This window comes from Macrotis lagotis, chromosome 4, assembly GCF_037893015.1.
Source record: "Macrotis lagotis isolate mMagLag1 chromosome 4, bilby.v1.9.chrom.fasta, whole genome shotgun sequence".
Lineage (NCBI taxonomy): Eukaryota > Metazoa > Chordata > Mammalia > Peramelemorphia > Peramelidae > Macrotis > Macrotis lagotis.
This window is the reverse complement of record NC_133661.1, coordinates 92945244-92971536: the sequence shown is the minus strand read 5'-3', so window position 1 is coordinate 92971536 and position 26293 is coordinate 92945244. Positions and strand designations below refer to the sequence as shown.

The following is a 26293-nucleotide window of genomic DNA, read 5'->3' as shown; positions in this document are numbered from 1 at the left end:
CTGGGTAGAAAGTCTTGAATCTAAGTCACCTGGAAAACTCTCAAATCAAACATGAGTCCTACTATGTTTGATCTACTGGGGGGGTGGTTATATCTTAATTCTCAAAGAGTGAAAAGAGCATTAAATGTGCAGCTGGAGAATCCAGATTTAAATCCTGCCTCTGCTTCTTACTACTTGGGCAAGTCACTTCTCTCTGGGCCTCAGTTTCCCCCCTCTGTCAAATAAGGGGGCCAGACAAGATGATCTTCAGAGTTCCCTCCAACTCTAATGATCCTGGATCAAACCCTACTCAACAGTGACTCCTTGACAGGATCTCTCTGTCAAGTGCAAAGACCCAGAGTCTGACTAATTGTCTTTTCTCTTTTGCCTCTAGGTCTGTGCTTGTCAGGTGCGGGCTACAGGTAAAATGTATGCCTGCAAGCGACTGGAGAAGAAGAGGATAAAGAAGAGGAAAGGAGAGTCCATGGCACTCAATGAGAAGCAGATTTTAGAAAAAGTCAACAGTCAATTTGTTGTGAGTATTGAAAACAATCCAGACAGGGCAAAAACAACTGACAGTAACTCCGACTTGTACTATAAATAAAGCACACTCAGTGTCATAGTAGATTTATGCCCCTCTCTACCCAGAGAACATAAAACCCAGGCTTATTTTCCCTTCCTAGAATCATGTATTGGTTCTATATCAACAAGCCCACTATTATATAGGTGAGGAAATAGCAGCCTAGATAGGGCAAGTCATCTACCCATGGTCACAGAGCTGGGAATAGACTCCCAGGCCACTCTGCTTCCCACTTGATCACAATGACCCTTTCAATAAGCTCTGGGAGGTCAGAAAGAGGATCTTCCCTCTCCTTTGAATCAATAAATCAATCATCCACTATTCATTAAGCAACCAAGCAACAAATACAATGAATGAAGCAATTCTAATTCCTAAGAAGGAGCTTTGCTAACTAAAATGCCCTTTGAATATCAGACTCTTGCTAAATATTCTTGATTGAAGTATTTCAAAGTCTGTCTAACAGGTAAATTCTTGTCCTCATCTCCTAGGACTTTATTGAAATATGGCTTTCCTATAGAGTCTAACTTAGTGTGTTAAATTTTCACTTAAGACCATAGAGTGAAAAGATACTTTTCTCCTTGTTAAAAAAAAATTAGTTCTCTTTTTATTGTATATTTAAATATTATCTTCTTATAAATATAAGTAGTAGAAAGGACATTTCCTTAGGAATGTGTCCAGAGAAGGTGGAATAATATAGCATAAAGTCTTCTTCTTGAATGGGGTTCATCACCTGAATATGTAAATGGACACTTGCTGTATGTCTGCCCAGACAATGAGAGAACCAAAAACATCTCTAAGTACTTACAAATAATTCAGTAGTACTAGAAACCTCTGTGTCCCTATTCTACTTCTACCAGCAAGTCCCTTGGGAGGACAAGAATTGGGGAGGGGGAAGCATTAAAAACAAACTCTTCTTATAATTATGTAATTATTGTTTTTCTCTCTTCTCCCCAAAATGTAAACTTGTTTAGGGCAAAGAATATTTCATTTTTGCCTTTGTATTCCCAGAATCTAGTATAGTGCCCTGCAAATAACAGAAACATAATAAATGCTTTCTGATAGATTGAACTGGAATCTGTTAGAGTCATGGACTTTTCTCCTGGGCTATTAAAGAAGATATTGAGGGCTGTTCTCTTTCTTCTTAGGGTATTTCTTGACCTCACCCAAGCATATTGGATGCTAATCTCTCAGAGACTTCATTTTAAAGTGCCCAATGACATGGACCTAGAAACTAGCTTGACCAGCATCCATTCTAGAGTCAGATGACTTTATCTTCTATTATTCCCCCTGGTGTTCTCTGAAGAAGGAATTCATGCTGTGACTTAGACTTGAAGGGTAGCTAGCTTTAAACTCTGTAAAGGCCAGCACAGCCCTATATGGAATTTGAAAAGACAACATGGAAATCGGGGTTCTTGAGGTGCCATTCAATAAGCGTCATTCAATGAGTACTTATCTTGCCCTCCACCAGGTATTATTTGGTTTGAAAATGTAAAGACAAAATTAAAAGTGTCTTTGCCTTCAAAGAACTTCCATTCTATGAAATGGAGGGGGTGTTGATAATAAGTCCATCGATAAATCAATGCAAAATATATACAAAGTACGGTGTAATTTTACAGGAGGTCTGGAAACGTTTGTGTAGTAGATGATATTTGAGCTGAACCTTGAAAACAGTCAGGAATTCTGCAGAGGTAAGGAGAGATTGCAGCCAAGCCACTGAGGTATGGTGAACATTAAGGAAGTCTGTTGGCTAGAATGGAACCACAATAACAATTCAGATGATGCCAACAGGCTGTTTGGTCCCATAGGCTCTTGCCCAGTGAATAAAATTTCCCTTTGGAAGACACACTTTAATCATTGCCCATCAGAGCACTATCTTTCCTAGGGGCATTGCCTTCATAGGGTGGAACTTTATTCTGATAACCCTATTGGGGAAGTAGAGAGGGGGTTTGTTCCTAAGAGGTTCATGTTCAAGAGCTTTTAAATAGCTCATCCATGTCTTTACAGTGTTGCTGACCCAGCATTACATCAGAATCCCAACCATGGGGATGGAAAATCAGAACATTCACTGCAGTTTATGAGGCATCCCTTTTTTGGAGGGAGGGAGGGGACACCCATATGAGAAGAGGTAACTGCTAAAATATAACCTGCGTCAATATAAAAAACCCCATTCCCTCGACCTTCTTATTTCCTGTTAGGACATGCCTTTTTTCTTCTCAGGCTGCATGGTCCTGCTGATGTTTATATTCTAACATAACATCTTGTGATCAAGGCTTGCTTTTATATTCATTATAACCAGGTTTCACTGATGTCAGAATGTTTAGGAGGAGAGGAAAGGGGGAAGGGGAAGGAGAAGGAAGGATCCCACATGGTGTGACCTGCCCCCAGGCCCCAAGTCCAGCCCCAGGTTGCCCAGATGATGAAGAGATGGCCTGGTCATTAAGTAACCTAACACGTTGCTGGCATCCACCCCAAATGAATTAGATAGGGGCTATACTCCTCTGGCCAGCACACCTAGTATCTGTGTTGACCACAATGGACAGAATCAGCCTGAGTAGATCAGTCCTGAACTATTCTTTTAGAGCAGTGGTTCTCAAATGCCTCTAATCTATATACTATTTGGGAAACTCCTGAGGACCCCTCCTCATCCACTGGCTCTTGTTTGAGCAAAAATAAATAAATGAAAATCCTCACCAGAAGGGAAGTCACAGAAAGAATCCTGGCACTGTTTTTGAGAAGATGCCCAGGAAACATTGCCTGGTTTTGATTACCTCTTTTTGGGCAAAAGCTTCCTTTAGACCAGAATCAAAAGCATAGATATAGTCCTGTTTTAAGTGTGCCAAGGGCCCAGCCTGGAGATCCCCTGGAATACCCTTGTGGTTTGCCTTTGGAGATCCACTGAATGAGAGGAAGTTAGTCAGTCCAGGAATTCTGTCTCACTTCCATCCACCCTTTTGGAGACTTAGAATTTGATCAGAGCCACTGAACAGCATGGCAGGGATCAATGGAAGGTCAGCTGGTTTCTCGGGAATACCATTTAGCTGTTGCCACTGCTTCCCCACTCCCCCCCTCAACTTTAAGGTTTTCCAAAGAAAAGAGGAAACAGGACTGTCTGTCTTCCTTATTCCACAATTGTGTTAACAATGTATTTCCAGGTCAACTTAGCCTATGCCTATGAAACAAAGGATGCATTGTGCTTAGTTCTGACCATCATGAATGGGGGGGACCTGAAGTTCCACATCTACAACATGGGAAACCCAGGCTTCGAAGAGGAAAGAGCTTTGTTTTATGCAGCCGAGATCCTTTGTGGCTTGGAAGATCTCCACAGAGAAAATACTGTGTACAGGTGAGCAAAGACATGGATCACCAGATGCTAGTGGGACTCGGAATGAAATTTAAAACTGGACAGGCTCTTAGAGGTCATCCCATGCTTCATGTTATTGGGGGTAAAGGGGCAGGGTGGTAGAAGGGAAATACCTTAGCCAGGGTCACTTAGATCCTAGACAGACCCTTAGTTCCTAGTACAGTGATCTTTCTACTCCACTGCCTCCCTCCTAGTAGTCTCTAAGACTACAGAAACTATAGGAGGAAGTATCATTCTCATTCTCTCCCCACCCACTTCCAATGGATGATATATTCCTCTCTACCATTTTAACCTTCATTTAATCCAGAAGTCCTTATTATGTGGGTAGGTAGGGTGGTGAGGGCTACAATAGTTATTCTCTATCTAAGAATCCTTCCAAATTCTTGAAAATTTGCTCAGTAGGTTCACAGAAAGTTTTGACCCCAAATACAAGAATGAATCCACCCCCTGAATTGGTGTGTACCCTTGTCCACTAAGGTTTGGGGGGTTTTTGGGTTCCTTTTTTAATTTTTATATGGAGGAGGGTAAAGTAGGGAGTAGAATGAAAGCAAAATTCATTGAACAATATTTCTCAAACTTTCTTCTGTGAGGAGCAACTTTTACTGGCTATGCTTACTCCCCTAGTGCCCACCCAAGTCTTATTGGTGCTTGCTGGGAATGATAATGACAAGTTGCTGAAACCTTATGAGGTGTTTCTCCAGGTGAGGCAGAAGCAACCAAGAAGGTGACAATCCAAATCACACCTGCAATTTCCTTGGTACAGTCTCTCCTAGAGTCTCTTCTCCTCAGCCCTGCCCCCCCCCCCCCCCCCAGTAGCTCTCAGCCCTGCATACTCTCCTGGGTTTGTTTAACAAGGAGGTTGGGCACAATAGTGTACTCTAGTAGAGTTTATCTTGTAGGGTCAAGAAGGTTTTGAAAACAAGTCGGAATGTTCTCAAAGGCCCACACTTTCCCCCAGGACCATCTCCACTCTTCTGTTTTTGCTTTATTTTCACTGAGGTGAAAAGAGAAACAGTCAAAAAATTTTCCCTGAGGGTTGAAAGAAGAAACTCTTGCTCATTTACCTATTCCTTTTAAAATAAACATTCCATAAAACCACAGACTGTTGGAGCTGGAAGGGACTCTCATTCCCACCTACAGATCACTCTGGTGAGAGAGAACAATGATACCCACATCCTCCCTCTGGCCATTGACTGAAGAGAGACTTCTGGCATGTACACATTAGGACTGGTATCTACCAGTGATCAGAAAATTAAGAAAATGTACTTGTGCCATTCTAACCTTTAAATAATGGTGGTTGGTCCTATTAAGTTTCTTCACCTACTAAGGGGCTTTTATTTTTCTTAAAGAAGTCCCAGTACCTTTGAGAACAAACTCTAAACACAGACATAAAGGGTCACTTTACTGGGTTCCATAAACATTTTAATGTTCTAACACCTATTTGAGGACTGCTGATCCAGTTAAATACACTGTCCATTAGATTGAGAACAAAACTTTCAGTGCAGAAAAAATGTTAAGAGTGTTATAGGATGTTAACAGTTCACAGACTCATCTGCAAAATGATATTAAAATTATTTACTTTAAAACAAGTGTTTTACTCATAGGTGAGAACTTAGAAAATCAGAGAAGGAAATCAGGAGGTCCCACAGTTTAAGTGACAGAGTTGGGTCTACTAGAACCCAAGTCTCCTGAGTCAAGTTCTGTGCATTCACACCACCTCACAGTACCTCCCAAATAGGCATTTACCAATAAATATAAACTTTTTTAAATTAGAAACTATATATTTCTCTCCTCCTACCCCTACTCGTCTAACCATTGAAGTTTCTTTCAATGATCAAGAAAAGATAAACTTAATGGTCAAGATTATAAAGATCATGCTATACAAAATATTCTCTTTCTGGCCTTCTTTTCCTTCAGACCTCAACCTAGAACTCTCTACCCTTCTATTTATCTAGATTCCTGCTCTTCAAAAAAAATGAGGGTTCTTTTCCTTGATGTTATTCATTCTTTCCCTACCCACCCTAACTTTCATTTCCCCCACAATTCAAAGTTGATGCTTTATCCCTCTACTCATCTCACTGTTTTGAAAACAGTGGTCTTTAGCAACCCCAGTAGACCCTGTTCCACCTCTGTCAGTGTAGACCTAATGCTGAAGTCTTCTCATCAACTGAAACATCCAGGGTCTTGGACTAGAGCCTAGTCCTTAACCAACCTGCTTCCCACCCTGTGCCACTAGCCTTAGGGCAGGAAGATGCCTTTGGCAAAGAATAATATTTATTCACTGAATTAATACAAAAAACTGAGATAAACCTGGGGTGTGGTAGTTTCATACAGAGATCAATAGGCCAGAGCCAAAGGAGCAAAAACGTCCTAGTTGATCCAAATAGAGTACAGCTGAGTTATCATACCTGCATAGCCAGTCTTGCCTGGAACTATGACGTGCTTCTGCCCTCCAAAATGCCCTCCCTCAAATGACTCTTATCTTTCCCTTTCAGGGATTTGAAACCAGAAAATATCCTGTTAGATGATTACGGTAAGTCAGGGAGTGGCTCTGGGAGATTCTTTTCCTCTCTGGTAGTTTAAGTGTTACTGATCCTGAGGCCCAAAAAGCTTTAGAGAGAAAGAGATTTCATGGGCTTGACTTACACTGATTGGGAAGCTCAGGTGACCTGGCATCCTAGAATTTTACAGGGTACCTTATACTATATCAGCAAGTAACACTGGGAAAAGACCCTCTCCCCTATTCTTCCCTCCATACACATATACAGTTATTTTCATTTGCATCTAAAAATTCTAGTCTTATTTCATTATTGTTGTCCTTTAGTATCACCTCCCTATGTCAAAGACCCATGGCATTGTTGATATGGGAACCTCTGTTGTATTGAAGGTCACAATTAGGTTATTTCTTATTATTTCATAGTGTTCTTGAGACTCAGTGAAGATGACCTGCCCATAGTCATAGAACTAGTGAGTAGCTAGAGGTAGATTTGAATTCTTATCTTCTTGTCTCCAATAGCATTCTACTATCCATTGGACCATAAAGCTCCTTATTATTGATATGTTGACAATTTAAACTATCTCTGAGGGCCAAATAATACCTTATATCTATATCATATGTTGTACTTTTTAAAAACTAATTTAAGAAAAAATTAAAAGCATTTCCTTTCTTTTCTTACTACCTCCCAACTTTACCCATTCAGAAAGGGAGAGAAAAGCTATCATAATAAATATTATAGACAAGCAAAACAATCTGACATTGGCCATCTGCAATAATCTTTTTGTTTCTGCAAATTAAGTCCATCTCTTTCCTATCAAGGTGTGGGCAGCATGTATTTTCATTGTTCCTCTGGAATCATAGCTAATAATTTTGCTTTATAATTTTCAAAACTCTTTTAGGTAAATAACCTCATTAGATACTAACAATAGCCCTCTTTTGTGAGTAAGTTATTCTCTCAGATGAAGAAACTGAAGCTCAAAGAGACCTCCATGAGATCACCAAGTGATTCTGGTTGAAGATAGCCCTAGAACTCATCTCTACTTCCCATTAGTAGAGATAAACCAAGGTCAGCTATGCCAATATCAGACCTTAGCCTACATGGGGAAGAAGGGCTAAAAGGAAGGAGGAAAGTAATGGAATAATCAGCAGCCAACCTTGAGATTGAGGAGGAGTAGAAAGAGGAAGGATTTTTCCTGACCTTATTTAGTGTTTCATTGAGGATTATCTCCATACCTCCATTCTTAGGTCATTTGATCCATCCCTCTCATTTTAAAGGTGGGGAGACTGAGGTTCAAAATCAGTTATGTAGTTTTTTCAAGACCATTTAGATAGTAAATGATAGAGATAAAACTCAAAACCCTGATCTTCTGTCCTCAAATCTAAGATTCTTGGGGTAGCTAGGTGGTGCAGTGGATAGAGCACTGGCTCTGGAGTCAGGAGTACCTGAGTTCAAATCTGACCTCAGACACTTAATAATTACCTAGCTGTGTGACCTTGAGCAAGTCACTTAATCCTATTGCCTTGCAAACAAAAACAAAAACAAATCCAAGATTTTTTTTTATTATATCATAATATCTTTTTTAATGTTTGTCAAGTTCCTAGTGAACTGATCTATTAAAAGAAATCAGTTCATGTGGGCTCATCTTGCAGGTAATGCCCTCAGAGCATTGTGTACTTGGTTCTTTCCCTAGCCTGGAGAGTATATTCCCAGGTCTGTTAATCCAACTTTAAAGCCTTTGTGAGGAAACCTGAGATATATTAGCTGGGCATTTGAAAATTCAGGAAGCTCTTTTCAAAAGAGACTCATCAGGGTTAAACATCAAGTTGGAATTCTCAAAATCAAGCCATGAGGGTAACCCAGTGCGATGGGGTAGAAACCTGTATGATGTGGGGAACTACCCTGACCATGGTGGTGACCCTGTCTGTGGGATCAGGTTGTTGCCAAAACATAGACTGGGCCCCAGTGGGTTGCAAGGGAGCTAGAGAAAGAGCTTTCTCAGGAGCAAGGTCTTTTCCATGTTTTTTGGTCATTCCTGGGTTATGAGGTCTTCTAATTGGATCTCCCAGACTTTTCCAGTCCAGATGCAAATTTTCCTTTCTTTTTTCTTGAAGACAAAAAAAATAAACAGTCACTCCAAAAAGGGCAGGGGTGGTGGTTGTTACTCAGATCAGTTTATAATTTTTCCCCTTAAGCAAATTGTTATAAAATGTCAGAAAAATTTCACATGTTTCCCATGAAGGAATCTGCCAAACCAAAAATCAGACAAAGCTCTCTCAGTTCAGTACTTCCTCGAATCATAGAATGTTTGAGGGGAACATGCCCCCTGGCTTCGTATGTTTGAGGATTGGTCATGCAGAAGAGGCTGCAACTTGTTCTTGACCCAGAGGGGCACACAACTATGGACCTGTGGATAGAAGTAAAAGAGAGACAGATTCAACAAACATTTGCATATTATGTACAAGGAACTGTTTGAGGTACCTGTTCTAAAGAAAGGGAAAAAAAACACAAACTTATTATCAAAGTAATACCAGGGTGGAATGGGCTTCCTTGGGCAAAGAAGTGACCCTGTAAGTCTTCAAATGTAGGCAAGTGAAGGAGTTTTCAGGGAGAATGTAGGAAAGGGTCCTTTTCAGATAGATAATAACTTGGAAACAGAGATAGAAAGGACCTTAGATATATTTCAGGTTGTTCAGCCCCCTCCTTTGACAGATGATATTTGAGTTGCCATAATTTTTGTGAGAAATTGATCTTTGAGATCATCAATTTTCGCCTTCTCTTTCAAATAAATATAACTTGCCCAAGGTTAGACAACTATTGAGTGGGGTATGGGGGATTAGAAATCTAGTCTTACATTTTCTACCACATAACACTGCCTCTGTTTTCAGATTAGCTTGCCCAGCTATTTCCTTAGGCATTTAAAGCCTTTTGGTCTTAAAGAATAACTTTACATTTACCTAGGGCTTCAACATTTCAAGGCATTCTCATACCCATTTCCTCATTAAATTACTAAAGAATAATTTTACATTTACCTAGGGCTTCAACATTTCAAAGCATTCTCATACCCATTTCCTCATTAAATTACTTAACCCTGGCTGCCTCTCATCCAGGACCATCTCCAGTTGTCCTGATTCATATCTGGCCACTGGACCCAGATGACTCTGGAGGAGAAATTGAGGCTGATGACTTGGCACAGCCCTTTTCACTCAAATCTAATTCATGTGCTTGTCATAGCATCACCTTCCTGATGTCATGGTCTTCTTCGAGAACAAAGGACAAATATCATCAAATATTCACAACTCTCATCCTGTGAAGCTATTAGGACCCTGGTGTTATCCCCATTTTAAAGATAAAATGATTTAAGGTACAGAGATTTTTTTGGAGACTCATCCAAGGACACACAGTCAATTAGAGGGAGAGCAGAGAAAATGGGTTTTGGTCTCCTTACTGCCAATCTAACAACTTTCCTTTAGATGGTACAGCTTTAAAAGATATCATTGACCAACTCTTCCCTTTAAATTCTCTGTAATGAATAAAATCTCTTATGTACCATTCCTTTTCCATAGGCCATATCAGAATATCTGATTTGGGTCTAGCTGTGAAAATTCCTGAAGGAGACTTGATCCGAGGAAGGGTAGGAACAGTAGGATATATGGGTAAGTAACCTGATCACCTGTTTCTTTCCTTCACCTTGTTTCTTGGAAAGGCAGCGAGCCCCACCCAGCTGGGGAAGAAAGGAGCAGTTGATCATCAGGGACCCTGGGGATTTTATACAGTTTGGGAGTTAGAGCCAATTTCTCTCCACCATCCTCTCCCTCTTTGCCCTAGCTTCCTCTTCCCTGGAATTGCCAATGAGTCACCTTGGGTCATTAACTCATGGAGGTTTTCCTGGAAACATGTAGAACTCAACACCCTCCCTTGTTAATGCCTTTAGGAGAAGTAGACTTGCCCTATGTGGGCATCCATACCCAAGCCAGAAGTTCCAAACCAACCCATTCCTTTGGAGACACATGCAGAGAATAGCCTCATAAATTCTAAGCTACTGGGGACTCTAGCAGCAGGCTCCCAAAACCTCAGGTCTGAAAACCCTACTGTTTAAAAAACAAAGCAAAACAAAACACCAAGATATATGAAATCTTGGCACCATTACGGGTGAGACAGATGAGGATGTTGGGTTTTTGTCTTTCTTAATTTAATAGCTAAAATAAATTATTAATTGATTTTTGAGACAAGATCACCGACTCAACCACATGGTAAACCTTTGTAATGCAAAAGTCCACCCTCCAGATCCTCAGCAGTTCTCTTGACCATACTCCACAAACCACTGCCCAAATGGTCATGAGGAAGAGACTGGGCAGGAATAACCAGAGAAACTTGGGGCTCTGTGGGTTCTCTCTGTGTCTCCCAGAGAATGCTGACACTATTAGCGTTCCTTCCAACCCACTGGGTGGTAGAATGGAAGGAATGGACCATTGGGCTTTCATGGCCCCGGCATCTATCTTCTGACTCTCAGAGACCAACACTGCTGCCAGAAAATCCATAGGTTAAAATCTACGTTTGACTTAGGAAATTTCTTGTATGTGGGTCTGCATTCCTTATTGAACACATTGGAGTATATTATATGCATATTTGATGACTGTATATGTAAACAGAGGCTGCTGAGGCAGACACAAACATGACAGAGCTGTTTGTTTCATTTTCAGTGTATTCATTGAAGGTTGACAAAAGTTGCAAATAAGGACTTGATTTTTCATCTTGTTGATTATATGGACTTAAGAAAATGTTGGAGAAAAATGTTAAAGAAGATTAAACCTAAAAGACTCTTAAGCATTTTTTTCTTGAGAGCTGGTGGTTAAAGATTACTATCACACCCCTCCATGTGTTCATGTATGTGCATATATGTATGATTATACATCAACATGCCTGAAATCATATGGAGGAGCAAGTGTGTTTATCTGCATAGCTGTCTCTGCTCTCAAATATGTGCATGTGTTTGTGTTCCCTTGTGTGTTCTTCATAGACATGCATGTTGCATGTCTTATTCAAATATGCACACATGTGCATCTGGGCTCATGTCTGGAGATCTCTACTCCTATGACAATGCTTCATGGATCAGTTTGTGTTTTTGCATGTTTACACATATATGAGTCTGTGTTTGCCTTCAAATGTGTGTGTACACAGCATGTCTGTTCTGATTTGTATTTTTTGCACCTCTAAAGAATTGAAACTCTTTATAAGAAAAATTAAAACAAAGGTAACTTGAGGGACCTAGATTAGGAAAAGGAGTGAAATGGTATGCTCTTATGAAAAGAGGTCCACCTTTCATCTTAGCATGGACTGCTTAGGGTGGTATTTTCCTTTTCTTTTTATTTTTTTTTAGGTTTTTTGCAAGGCAATGGGGTTAAGTGGCTTGTCCAAGGCCACATAGCTAGGTAGTTATTAAGTGTCTGAGGCCGGATTTGAACTCAGGTACTCCTGATTCCAGGGCTGGCACTCTACCACTGTGCCACCTAGTCACCCCCAGGGTGGTATTTTTCTAAGAAGTCGTTTAGGATATCCTTGTTTGGAAGTAGTATTCTCCTCCATCCCTTGCCTCTGAGCAAATGGACACAAGAAATGGTTCTGGCCTCACTGTGTCAGACATACTCTGTTATTCTTGTGGTGATCACACCTTCCTCTACTTTCAGCTCCAGAAGTCCTGAACAACCAGAGGTATGGTCTAAGTCCAGACTACTGGGGCCTGGGCTGCCTCATCTTCGAGATGATTGCTGGACAGTCACCCTTTCGCGGGAGGAAAGAGAAAGTGAAGCGTGAAGAGGTGGACAGGAGAGTCCTAGAGACTGAAGAGGTGTACTCTCATAAATTTTCTGATGAAGCCAAGTCAATCTGTAAAATGGTAAGGGCCAAGGCCTCCATTCCTCAAATTCTACCTGCCAGGTACACTGGAATAAAGAGTAAGGCAGAGAAGATGCAGCTTGGGTCCAGTTCCATGATCATTCAGACAACAAAAAACACTGAAAACCTATGCTCTATAGGGCACTGTGGGAGTATATATATAAAAGTGAGAGAGAGAGAGAGAGAGAGAGAGAGAATGTGTTAGAAATAGCTCTAACTCTATATCTGTCTTTTACTTTTCTGTATATCTCCTTTATACTTGGATTAGTGGATATTGGATATGGGATCCATTCTTGCCTCTGACTTGGACAAGTCTCTTGTATTCTTTGACAGAGGGAGTTTCCACACTGGGAGTTCTCCAAACAGGCAAATTACAGATTCTTCAAGTATTGTATATGGTCCCTGCTCCTAAGAAGCTTATGGTCTTGTTGTAGAGACAAAACTAATGAATTGGAAATAAGAATGAATGATAGAATTGTAATAATGAGCTAAATTGTATGATCCAGTGCTGAGTACATAATAGACTCTTAATAAAATTTTTATTTATTGAATTGAATTGAAAGAGACATTAATGAAGACTGGGATAGTACTGAAAGGAGGGGAAAGGCCCCAAAGGAAAGGTTAAGCTCACTTTTAAAGGTGGCATCAGGGTTTGGGAACTGATAAATTTCCAGTAGGGACTTCAGTATACCTCAGTTGAACAAAGTATCCTCATATGCCCCCAGTTTAGTTAATAGTGGAATAGTGAGGAAATGGACTAAAAAGCAAGGTTCATATTAATGAATAGATAAGAGAAGGTTGCATCGAGAGGTTGGGGTCAGACCCATGACAGACCTTGAAGGCCAAGTTGAGGAACCATAATTTCATGTGGAAGGAAAGAGAAAGCCACCAAATATTTTTAAGTTGGGACCAGCCCAATAAGAATGTGGAATCCTACTGAAGAGAAAGGACAGGTTACTTCTTCAAAAGATCTCTGGGGGGGGGGGGGGCGAGGATTTCATAAATAGGACCCATCTTCCTTCCCTGGTCAGTGAGTGGCTTCAGATGGCCTAGAGTTTCCTTCCCACGCCTGGCTTTTCTACTCTGGGATTTTTACATTGCCGCCCTACACCGGCCCTTCCTCTTTCTAGTGACAGGAACAGCTGTGCTGGCAGCCAGCCACAGCAAGCAGCTCTCTAACTTAGGCCACATGGAGGCAGGAAGGGCCAGAGCCTCAAGCCCTGTTTGTGCTACGTTGGGAGACTTCCTTTCCCTCCAAACTGCCTGCACCTGGAGATGAATGATGTTTCAAAAACTGAACTCTTTTGGTAGGGCCCCTTGCCTTTTTTTTCGTTAAGTTTTACCAAATTCTGAGAGAACTCAGAAGAACAATTCTGAATTTCCTTCATCAACTCATAAGATGATTGATCAAAGACTCCCCCCCCACCCCACTTCTTTTTATAGATGAGGATACTGAGTATGGACTAGTTATATGAAGGGACTAGAACAAGACCCTTCCTAGTACCTGGCATTGTTCATTTCATCCAGGTCATGCTAGAATTTGAAAAGGTTATAAAGAAACAACTCGATTTTAGTTTTAAGTATTAAAGACTTCATGTTTAATGGGATTATGTAAACTCAAGATAAAAAGGACTTCAATGATCATCTCATGCAGAAATGCCCATGATAACATCCCCAGTACATAACCATCTAGTCCCTGCATCAATCTGTTCTCTATTAGTCCTGGTTTATCAGGTTTGGGACTATAGAGGAAATAGTTGAAAACTAAACTTTGGCTTTATTGTTTAGCCATGATATTAACAGGTGACCCTGAAGTGATAATTTATAAAATACTTTACCTATTTTATCTCATTTTAGCCTCATAAAATCACTTTGTTAAGGTATATAGAGTAATTATTATTATCCCTATTTTACAGAAGAGAAAACTGAGGCAAAGGGAAGTTAAGTGACTTGGTCAAGGTCTCACATCAGAACCAAGGTCTAAATCCATGCCTGAATCCAAATTCATTGTTCTTTTTTCACTACACCACCACTCCCTCTGTCAATAAAAGCATGCTCTAGGTACCCCTAGTCTAAGAGAACAAGATAGGGCCTGGGTGGATGGCACAAATACAACTTGGGCACCTTAGATGGAAATAGTCACAGAAAACATAAAATGGGAAGGAATTCCAAAGACCATCTAGGCCACCCTCTACCTCACCAACAACATCCCCATTGGGGGCATTCAGACTCTACTGGAAGACATTTAATGAAAAGAAATCTTCTGAAGTGGTTAGAGTATTTCATTTATAGGCAAGAAAATTCTACCACTGATGTGTGGAAGGTCATATGTGACCCTGAGCAAGTTAACTATACCTCTCTAAGCCACAGACACATCTTTAAATGGAGATAGTGTCAATAACATTCATAGGATCATTATGAGTATCAAATTGTATATGCATATATATTCACAAATAAGCATATAAACACAAATATGTATACACATATATATGTGTATATATGTTGTTCAGTCATTTCAGTCATGTTCAATTCTTTCTGACCCCATTTGGGATTTCTTTGGCAGAGATACTAGAATGGTTCGCCTTTTCCTTCTTCACCTATTTTATAGATGAGGAAACTGAGGCAAACAAAGTTAAGTGACTTGCCCAGGGTCACATAGCTAGTAATTGTCTAAATCCAAATTTGAACTCAGATCCTCCCAGAATTTCATCTACTGTGCCACCTAGATATAGATAGATAGATGGTAAGCTAGATCAATAGGTGGTAAGATAGATCAATAGAAAGAAAAACTCTTAATATAGGTATTTATATATATATATATATATATATATATAGAGAGAGAGAGAGAGAGAGAGAGAGAGAGAGAGAGAGAGCTTTGCAAATTTAAAGGACTTATGCAAGCTGCTTATGATGGTGGTGGTTGGTAGTGGTGGTGATGATGAAAATGTTAATACAAATGGTATAATGAAGAGAGAGCTAACCTTTAAATCAAGAAGCCCCATCTTGGACATTATTGATTATGTGATCCTGAATAGTCACTAAACCTCTCAGTGTTCTAGAAGATTCTCTAAGATTTTAAGTTGCAGAGAAGATATTGGCTTGCACTGGTAGAGAAAGCATCCTCATCCAGGAATTCGCTATATCAATGAAGCAGGGATCCTATCCTTATCTTTGTTATTGTTATATTATTATTATTATTATTATTATTATTATTATTATTATTATTATTATTATTATTAATTAGTAGTATCATCTTCCCAGTCAATCTATTCCACCCATTAACAACTCTCATTATTAAGAAGTTTTCCCTTATTTTGACCAGAAATATGCCTTGAGAACTCAGTAAGAGACTCTTGGGGTATTTGATTGTTCCCATATAAAATCCCATAAGCAAGGTACTGTGACTAATATGTTCATACTATAATGAATCACAGAAAACAGGAGGAAAAGATATAATTCAAAGTTACTGGACCCAGATCAATCATAAAATCAGTGATGATAATTGGGAAATTAGGGTAGTGGGTCAAGGGTTCAAGAAGAAGCCATGATAAGGGAATGGCATACAAATGATGTGTAGTGGGAAGAGAACATAAGACCATCACTCTCTCCTTTCCCCTCCAACCTAAGTTCCCTAGACCGACTGGTTGTCAGCTCCTTCTCCTTGTGCTTGTCCCATCCAAGCAACCATATATAAATATATATATATAGCTTTCACTCTCTAGTGAACTGCAAATCCTTTTCTCCTCATACCTGCAACCTTCCATCTCCCTATAACACTTCCTTTCCTAGGATGAAGTCAGAATTAAGTTTACATTACTGATCACTGGGGTGCAATTTGATTTACTGAAATTCCATACATTTCTTGACTCCTTTTCTGTTTGTGACAACTTATATCTGGTCACTCCTTGACTATTTGTCTTGACCACCTGAACTCAACCTGTTCCTAACCACAAATAGCTGTGTATTCCTTGTTCTTTGGCCTGAACTTCATGGAACTTTGATCTCCAAGACCCACATCATCCTTAAACCTTTGTTCAACAACCTTACCATCCTGATCACTACCTAGCCTAGATAGTCCTGGTCCTTTATATTACCACTCCTACTTTTCTGCATCCCTCCCCCTTTATATGACACCTTAACATCCCTCAAGCCATCACCAGGGAGTAGCAATGATAGCCATGGCTGAGAAATTTCTAATGTTCTAGTTTTTAAAAATTATTTAATTTGTATACCTGTCTACCTTGTGGACTCTGCCTTTGAGCAGTTTTCCCTTGATATGTCTGTTCAATAGAGACATCTTCAATTTAAATTTAGCCTGAGGGAAATATAATTAGATTAAGTTCATAGGTACAGGTAAAACTGAGGAAAGATATAAAATCAAAACTCATTTTTGGTCAGATTATCTTCATTTCTATTCCCTTTCATTCATACTTTGTAATACCCCTAATATCTAATACACAAAATAGATAATAGTAAATATTTATTAAATGAATAGACAACTGAATGATAATTGACCTATTTTAGTTATGTGTTGCTGTAAAGATGCCAGTGTAACAGGTAAACAGATTTAAGGACAAGAGTCTTATTGATGGCTCTGCTTTCTGGCATATTCATCCACTTTCTTGCAACCTGGACCTTGATCACAAATAACACCATGAAAAATCTTGATTTTTCAGTATCCCTTGCATATTCAAGGAATGTAGAATTTTCACAAAATTGTGAAATTTCAGTACAATTTCATTCATTCACTAGAAGCATAAACAAATTATTTGAACTGACAACAGAAATATGCTCCTACAAATGGGGCTCATTCTCCCAACCTGGTCTGCTCTCCAAAGTGCAGCTACATCCCCCTCCTCCTCTCTATCCCCCTCAAGGTTCTGAAGGTCCTAAGAGTCTGTGACAGACTCCAGTTGTTGGATGTCTGGTGTCTGTTCTGAGTTTTGGAAGTTCACTGGGTCAAACCTGGCCTGTTCCATCTCTGAATTTCATCCACCTCAGATCAGAAAAAATAAGCACAAAGGAAGAGAAGAAACAGATAATGTGATGCATGAATGACTGGGGAGGACGGCCAGCAGGCAGCAAGCCCCTGCCGATCCTGCTTCTGCTGCTACTACATCTCTCCACTCACCTGGAGGCTTACAGTTGTCTTTGCTTCACTCACTATGGTTGAAGAAAGCAGTCTTTTTTCTGATTTTGCCTTTAGTGTACACACCCAATTCTAGGTCAGTAGCTAATTAAAAAGTTTTTATTGTCACACATTAGTTAATAGGAAACAGGATATTAGTGCATGCTCTGAATTGAGAAGGGAAAAGACCCCTCCATCACAATGGTTCATTGGGAAAAGTACTGGCTTAGAAGTCAAAGGACATGAGGTCAAACCTTTGTCACCTTGGGCCTTAGTTTCTTCATCTGTAATATGAGAGGGACCTCTCTTAATCAGTGATCGTAATGGTGAAAACCAGAGAAAATTTAGATGTTAATCAAACTACATGAATGCAAGCTGTTCTGATTGGCCTTGGAGACATAAACCTAACCTCCCAGGAAGGGATGGAGACTTGGTGCTTTCATTGGTAAACTTGCCGGGAAGAGACACAGTGTACCCCTTGTCTAATATAACAGGGAATGGGGTGGCTAGGTGGTGCAGTGGATAAAGCACCGGCCGGAGTCAGGAGTACCTGGGTTCAAATCCTGTCTCAGACAATTAATAATTACCTAGCTGTGTGGCCTTCGGCAAGCCACTTAACCCCATTTGCCTTGCAAAAACCTAAAAAAAAATAATATAACAGGGAAGGACTTCTCTGACCCTCAGCTGTCTCATCTGTAAAATAGGGACAATATTCCTAATGCTTTCTTTAATTGACTTGTTATGAGATGAAATAAAATAAAGCATGAAAGACTCTTCAAACATCTTGAGTACTATATAATTACAACTATTTTTTCATCTATTACTACATAATTATCTGTAAGGGAGGTGGCTTAACCAGATGACCCATTGAAATCTCTTCCAACATACCATTTCTACAAATCTGTAAAAAGTTACTATCTCATTTTTGAAGATAAAAAATTTACCCAGCATTGATTATTTGCATTAATTGTCCAGAATAACCAGAAGCTTAGAAATAATCTTAACAATAGCAAATATTTGCTAAGGTTTTAGCTAATATTATATTAAGGCTTGCAAAGAGAGGAGTAAGCTAGGCACTCCTAATCCTTCATAAGAATTGCACCCGGGCTTTCAGGAGATAGACTAACTAACCTTTAAATATTTTTCTCTTGTGTTAGAACTATTCTTGTGCTGTAGCACAAGAGTTTAGATTAGAGATTAGCTTTTGAGAGTCTCTGAACTACCCATGCTATTTTGTTCTTTGGAAGGAGAACAAATTGCAAGAAATAATCTTTATATTTGAACTGATACTATTTCTTCTGACGGATACCCCAGACGACAGTCCACCGAAGATCCAAATTAGATAGGGACCAAGTGCAAATTGAGGGCAAGAAATGTCTCCTAATACATCTGGTGGCATTTTCCTCTGAAACCTCATAGAAGTGGAATGAGGGGTGGAAGAGAGGAGAGAGCTTTTTGTTAGAGACAGTCACTCTGAAATCTAGAGCCATTAGAAATAGAGTGAATCAGGAAACTTAAGACTCGCCTAAAAGCCTTAGTTACCCTACTTACATCTTCAATTCTACAGTCAATCCAGAGAGGGTAATGATTGATTTTTCTGACTCTTATCAGTGAATGTACTCTACTAATGCAGATCACAACCCCACCATTTCTTCTTATCCTTGTCTTTCCATGTCTTTTGATTAAAAAAAAAAATCTCACTATTTCTTTTGGTTCCTTTGTTACCTTGTGATTATCAGCACGATACTTCTGATTTACAAGATACCTAATACAGTATTGCTACCTGATAAGTATTGTAAGGCAGAGCATCAAAATATGATTTACAATTACTCAATATGTTAATCAAACTACATGAATTCAGGCTGTTCTGATTGGCCTTGGAGACAAACCTAACCAATGTTGCTCGGGGAAGTCAACTGGGCCTTTAATGAACAAGGAGGATTATGTCACCCTTCAGCTCCATGATTCTTGATGAGAAAGGCAGGATACTATATTGGATTGAATCATGAAGACCTACATTCAAGTTATGCCTTTGACAAAGTATAGCTGAAAAAAATCTTAATCTTTCAGGTACCCTAGACAACTTTTAAATCTATGTTAGACAGTTGTTGACTTGATTTCAATGAATGTGATTCCCATATTAATGAGTTCCCTACACTGATAAAATCCTTGGCTCCCTCCCCTTATTTCTCATAGCTCAACAGTGGGGAGGGAAGGCTGCATAAAATTCAGCATGCATTGATTCTCCCAGTCAATAGAGTGGATTCAGTCAGAATCCAGATTTTTAGAAGATATTTTTCCATTAAGTTTTTCTTGAAGTCATCATCTAAAATGCAACTAACTGATTTCCCCCATCTGACTACCTGTAGAAATGAGTTGAGACTTCTTTATGTCCCCAAATGTACAATTAATAGAAACCTAAAATATTACCAATAATATTTTATGAAAAGAACACCACAAGTTGTTGCTTTATGTCTTTCACAACTACATTGGATTAATCTTGAGATTTTAAAATAGATATTCTACTTTCAGTGTCTCCCATTTTTGTTAAACAAACATTTATTAAGCCTTTAGGATGTGTTAGGTAGTGTGCTAAGGCTATTCTTAATCTTGTTTGATGTATCAGAGGATAGACAGAATTAGCTACTTTTGTATGGTTTAGGTTGTGATCTATCAAACAAAGCAAGCTTTCAAAAGGAGCATCTCTCCCCTGTCCTCACTGTCCCCTTCCACTCCTCATTTGTTGACTGATTACCAAAAAATTATAACTTAAATTTCTATAGTGCTTTATATGCAACACAGAGAGATGTAGAATCCATCTTAAACATTTGACAATTTTAAAAAGCTGCCAATCTGTTTAAAGAACAAACTAGACTGGGCCCCAGCTGATGTTTGGCCAAGATCCCTAATGATTCCAGGATTTTGGCTTTAAATGACTGAGTATGAAAGCAATGATCCTATGAGATTTTGTAAATTACTTTATCCAAAAAAAGCATCCTTTCCTTCTTTGTGCCATAGCTCTTCCATACAGCATTTGTACTTCTCAATTAGAGCCCAGAACTTCAAAGATGCAAAAAGCAATGTGACCTATTTATTTGGGTAATCAAAACCAGGTTTCTTTTTTAAGCAGCCAGACCAACTATTTATTTTAATGATTTAGTATAAACTTAAAATAGAACAATAACAGCTAATTAAACTTGCTTAGAAATGATTTGCATTGAGTTAATTTCAACATACAATAGCATAACTTTTCCATCATTCTCTCTTTCTTCATCAGGATTTCTTCTTTGACTGTTCATCCTCATTGACATTTCCCCAGATAGTTCTCTGGATTCCTAGTATCACAGATCCCAAAGCTAGGCAGAAGCTCTTCTTTCTATGCTTCACTCCCTACACCCTCTATTTCTGGGAGGCTTTGGTTTGCTTCCCAGCACCTGTTGGAGATAAGAACCTCATCCTTGTTTTCTTGGGACCAGGCCTTGGCAAAAATGATCCAGGACACAGCAAGGGACCTCAGGAGATCATCTGATCCTGGCCTTTTGCCTTCAAGTAAGCTTAGGCAGCATTATCCTCAACTCCCAGAGAAGGAGCATCTTTAGTGACTCTCCCACATCTTTTAGTACCATTTTCTCAAATTCCTAGTGTCCCAATACTGCCCTCTGGCTGCCCCTCATTGTAGGATCACCACCTAGAGAACAGCATGGAAGGTCTAGGGAGTAGGGACTCTGTCTTCTCTAACTTTCATAAACCTGGGTTCTCTGCACACAGTACAGGCTTGTTTAAATTGAATTTCATCCTCTTGACATTTTCTCGATTAAAAAATTGCACCTCCCTTATTCCAGTCCTTACCCTGCTCTTCTACCAGGTTAATAAGTTTACTAATGTGTTAGTCCTCTGAAACCAATGTTAATAAGCATGGTAGGGGGACCAACTGCCTTTTATTTACTTAAAAAAGCCTTTCAAGAGAGACCAATAGTAGGGATTCCAGGGACTGTAATTAATCAATGGGGAAGGATTGTTTTGGACAAGGATGTTTTCCATCAAGACCCTCCATAAAAGGGTGAATCATCCTTTCGGCCCCCCCCCCCCAGCTTTATTTCCAAAATGAAACTGGGATAAAACATGTTAAAAAGACACATTGACTTGTTGACCGGATGGATGGATGGATAGAATTGTAGAGAGGTGGACAGATTTGACATCTTTTTGGGAACTTTTAGTTTTGGTTGGGAGAAGCCAGCTTCTTTCTCTCTCTTGAACTGATCTTCTGAGTCACTGCCTGGGAGAGCCCAGGGGCAGCTCAAGCCAGGACATTTCAGGTCACACTGTGCAGACAGCCAGTCACACCTCCTTGGCCTCAGAGCAATTTGGGCATCTGTTGACTTGTGGCTAAACTCTCTCTTCATTAGCCCTGATCCTGCGGCTCTGGGTGGTCTCTGAGGGCTCCTTTGCAGTTGGATCAATTCTATTGTAGAGATCTGGGCCAGGAGCCACTATCTGAAAGCACCATTCCTCTTGTAGCCCTCTCTCCCTGCCCCCACCCCATGCTTTTATCAAACCCCAATGTCATTCATGTTCCTTGACTGTCCAACAAGTGAACTCTGGAGTCCTGGTTCTTGTATCTGTTATACAGCTAACCTGCCCTAGCTCGGAGCAGAGTTGTCCTCTGCTGTCCCCTGGTGGCTGAAACCAACTCTGGGAAACTAGGCAGCCCAGTGGCTGTTGCCCTCCCTTCTCCAAGGTATCTTGAGTAGTCACCTTCCTGGGCTGAAAAACATCCTACCCCTTTAATTTGTGCCTTTCTATCCTTTTAACTAGAAGGCTAGTTTGAGCTTTCCTGAACTATATTTGAACAGATCTTCCCCTCAAAATATGTTTGGGACTTGGAGTTTGGAGTTAAAAGACATCAGATTTTAGAAAAAAGAGAGTTTACTTTTGATCAGCATAGCCCCTTCCCCTGTTTTCCTTCTCTGCCTTAATGAAAAAACAATGTAAACAAAAGATGGCCCAAACTAACTAGTAGTGGACAACTAGTTTGTTGGAAAGGCATGGACTCGCTAAATGTATTTATTTAACCTCATCAAATAAGATGGGTAGATCGTACAATGGATAGAGTGCTGGGTCTGGAGTCAAGAAGACCAAGGTTGAAATTTGGCCTGAGTCACTTAAGAGCTGTATGACCTTGGGCAAGTCATTCAATCTCTGTTTGCCTCAGTTTCTTCATCTATGATAAGAATTAAGTATATGTATGTATATATATATTATGTCATATAACCTTATATATTGTTATATGTTAAATAGTAAACATATATCATTAGATGTCATATAATAATCTCATATGTTATATGATACCTAATAATATATAATATTGTTTTGGGTTTTTTTTTTTTTCGGTTTATTGCAAGGCAATGGGGTTAAGTGGCTTGCCCAAGGCCACACAGCTAGGTAATTATTAAGTGTCTGAGACTGGATTTGAACCCAGGTACTCCTAACTCCTGGGCCAGTGCTTTATCCACTGCACCACCTAGCCATCCCTAATAATATATAATATTGGCACAGAGTACTGTGTAAATTTTTATTTTTATCATTATTGTTATTATCAATTAAGGAGTCCTTCATTAGTCTATTAAGGAGCTGAGATTCTGATACTCTACAGATTGGGAATGGATTTAGGTTCATGACATTTTGACTAAGGAAGCAACAAACCAGAAAAGTTATTGGAAGTGACCATTAGAGTTCTAAAACTTTTTTTTAAGTGGAAGAGAATAATGAATATATTTTCTAATTCATGATTTTCAAATATTCCATGATATTTCTACCTCTTTTATTCCCCAGAGCAACTATTTCCAAACTTCCCAACTCCTTAAGCTCCAACCATACTCTTGTCCTCCCATACTTACAGCTTTCTTAACTAATTGAGAAAATTGAGGATACCTGTTGGAATTTCCCTAAATTCTCTTTTTTCTGTTTCTTAAACCTAGTCAGCAGCATCACCTATTCTTTCCCCCTCTACCTGCCCAGAGTGAGTTTAATATTTCTTGACTTGTACCTATTTCTTCCTCCCTCTTCCAGGTCCTTGCTCCAGTATTCATCTCAGTCTGTGCATCTACATCCTTCCTTTTTCTGCTGAATCATTTCCCTCTACCTATCAACATTTTCATGACTCTTCAGGTTTAAAAAAATAAATTAATTCTTTTTTATCCTTTTTTTTAAAATTTTTATTTATTTTGAATTTTACAATTTTTCCCCTAATCTTGCTTCCCTCCCCCCACCCCACCCTCACAGAAGGCAGTTTGTTAGTCTTTACATTGTTTCCATGGTATATACACTGATCTAAGTTGAATGTGATGAGAGAGAAATAACATCCTTAAGGAAAAAACATAAAGTATGAAATATAGCAGAATTACATAATAAGATAAGATTTTTTTAAATTAAAGGTAATAGTCTTTGGTCATTGTTCAAACTCCATAGTTCTTTCTCAGGATACAGATGGTATTCTCTGTTACATATATCCCAAAATCATGCCTGATTGTTGCCCTGCTGGCAAGTCTGTTAAGGTTGATCATCACACCCATGTTGCTGTTAGCGTGTACAGTGTTCTTCTGGTTCTGCTCATCTCACTCAGCATCATCTTTTTATCCTTCTATTCCTTGCATGTAATTTTCCTGCTCAAAGAACTCTAGCAGCTCTCTTCCATGTGCCTCTAGGATCATATGGAAACTCCTTAGTCTAATTAAAGACCTTTGTAGTCTGGTTCCAACATATATTTGGAGTTAGTTCATATTGTCCCCTTTCACATACTCTTAGTTCCAGCCAAAATTGGCTTTTCTTTTCCATAAACTTAATATTCCATTTTCCCCCTCCACCTTTTTAATGTGCTATCCTCAGAATTCATAAATTCTTTCAAGGTTCAGCTTAGTTACCACCTCCTTCACTAAGCTTTTCCTTATCTTCCTACACCCCACACCTCCATTTTTCCAGATGTTCCCTTGCTCCCCAGATTTTCCATGTATCTTGATTGTATGTCTATTGTATCTCCTCCACAGCAACCTAAATTCCATGAGAATAGAGAATGTTTCAGTTATTTCTTTACATCCCCATATAGTGTTTTGCACATAGTGGATTCTTAATGTTTGTTGAATTGAATTCAGCTGCAATCCTCTCTTTCTCCTCCTCTTCACATCCAGACTTCCTGCAAAAGTTGTTTGAACTCTGGGCCCCCATTTCCTCACCACCTACATTCACCTCAATGCATTGAAGTCTGGCTGCCATCCCCATTGCTTGACTAAATGTGCTGCAACAGACTTTTTTCAGCCTCCATGAATTCTATAGTCTTTGGCCATGTAGACACAGCCCTTCCTCCTCCTGCCTACTTTCCACTCTTGTTTAATAGCCTGCCCACAGAACATATTTTTAAGCTTTTTTGCATTAATAACATTTTCTCCATCACTTTATTATGACAAAACAATAAATCAAGTTCTTACAGTTTGCCAATTTCTGAAATGTACATTCTTAACACTGAAAAATTTAATGATGAGCTTATGAAGGAGTTAGAGCACACCCTTGACTAGTATTCTTTCTGAGTTCTCACACCTTTCCATGCCTTCTCTGCCTTTTTCGCTGCTTCCTACAACCCTTTTCAGTCCTAAATTAAGCTAAATGTTCCTCAAGTTCCTGTCCTTAGCTATCATTTTTTCTATTACATTGCCACCTCCTCTCTTCATAGAACTTCAATCATCACATCATCATGAATGAGGCCTGTGTCTCTATAGCTGTAATCTCTCTCTTGAGTTTCAGATCCACATCTCAAATTCTCCATAGGATATCCCTACCTGAATGAAACACTCACTCTCTTTATGACCTCTCTTTTCCCCAAAATCATCACCTCTAGATTAATCAGAAGGCAAATGTAAGTCAAAATCTACAGGTAAACTAACTCTCCCAGATTATCTTCTAATCATGATAAACTACAATATTTTATTTTATTTTTGTTTTTGTTTTTGCAAGGCAATGAGATTAAGTAACTTGCCCAAGGTCACAAAGCTAGGAAATTATTAAATGTCTGAATTCAGATTTCAACTCAAGTCCTCCTGACTCCGGGTTCAGTGCTCTATCCACTGTACCACCTATGTGCCCTAGTTACAGTATTTTAGCTAAACCTTGTATCTCTCCCAATTAGCCTAGTATCCTGTATACAGCAGTTGCTTAAAACCAGTTTCCCCACTTAGAATCTCTTTCCTCCACAATCTACCTTCTATACTACTGCCAAATAATCTTTCTAATGTCCAGCGATCCTTTGATAATGATTCTCTCTTGCTCATAGCACTTCCTTGCCCTCCCCATTGCCTGTAGAACTAAGTTTGATTTTTTTATCCTGATATTCAAAGCCCTCTACTATCTGACTACAACCTACTTTGCTAATTTCCTCTTGTATGTTTTCTCCTTGTGTTCTCTTTAAGATAATGTTCTCTTTAATTAAGATAATTGTCAAAGCCAGGCCACCTTTGTTAATATGATTCTGTCTAGATAGAACATTCCCCCCACACTATCCTAGATATGTGTCTAAATTGATGTATTAATTTACAGGGAAATTTTGATTAAATAATCCTGTCAACATTGTGTTAGTTTCATTATGAAGAGAAAATAGTTTTAAAAGATCAACCCAATAATAACTTAACACAATATCATTCTTAAAGATTTGCAAAGTGATTTCTTCACAACAGCCCTAGGAAATAGTCTGAATGTTATCCCATTTTACAGATATGAAAAGTGAAGCTCAGAGAGCATAACTGATTTGTCGAGGTCCTACAAATAAGTAGTAGCCCAAGTTTCTACTTCCTCTTTTTGCTACTCCACAT

General features: G+C 39.2%; 1 protein-coding gene across 2 annotated transcripts in view; it reads left to right on the top strand.

Moving 5' to 3' along the window:
• The window catches only part of GRK5 (G protein-coupled receptor kinase 5), a 320227-nt gene that overhangs the window by 280650 nt on the left and 13284 nt on the right, over positions 1-26293 (top strand). For both annotated transcript variants that reach the window (XM_074233539.1, XM_074233540.1), the window contains 5 exons: positions 374-514; positions 3712-3902; positions 6416-6453; positions 9982-10071; positions 12103-12311. In XM_074233539.1, the coding sequence (XP_074089640.1) occupies positions 374-514; positions 3712-3902; positions 6416-6453; positions 9982-10071; positions 12103-12311 (669 nt within the window). The remainder of the gene's footprint in view (positions 1-373; positions 515-3711; positions 3903-6415; positions 6454-9981; positions 10072-12102; positions 12312-26293) is intronic.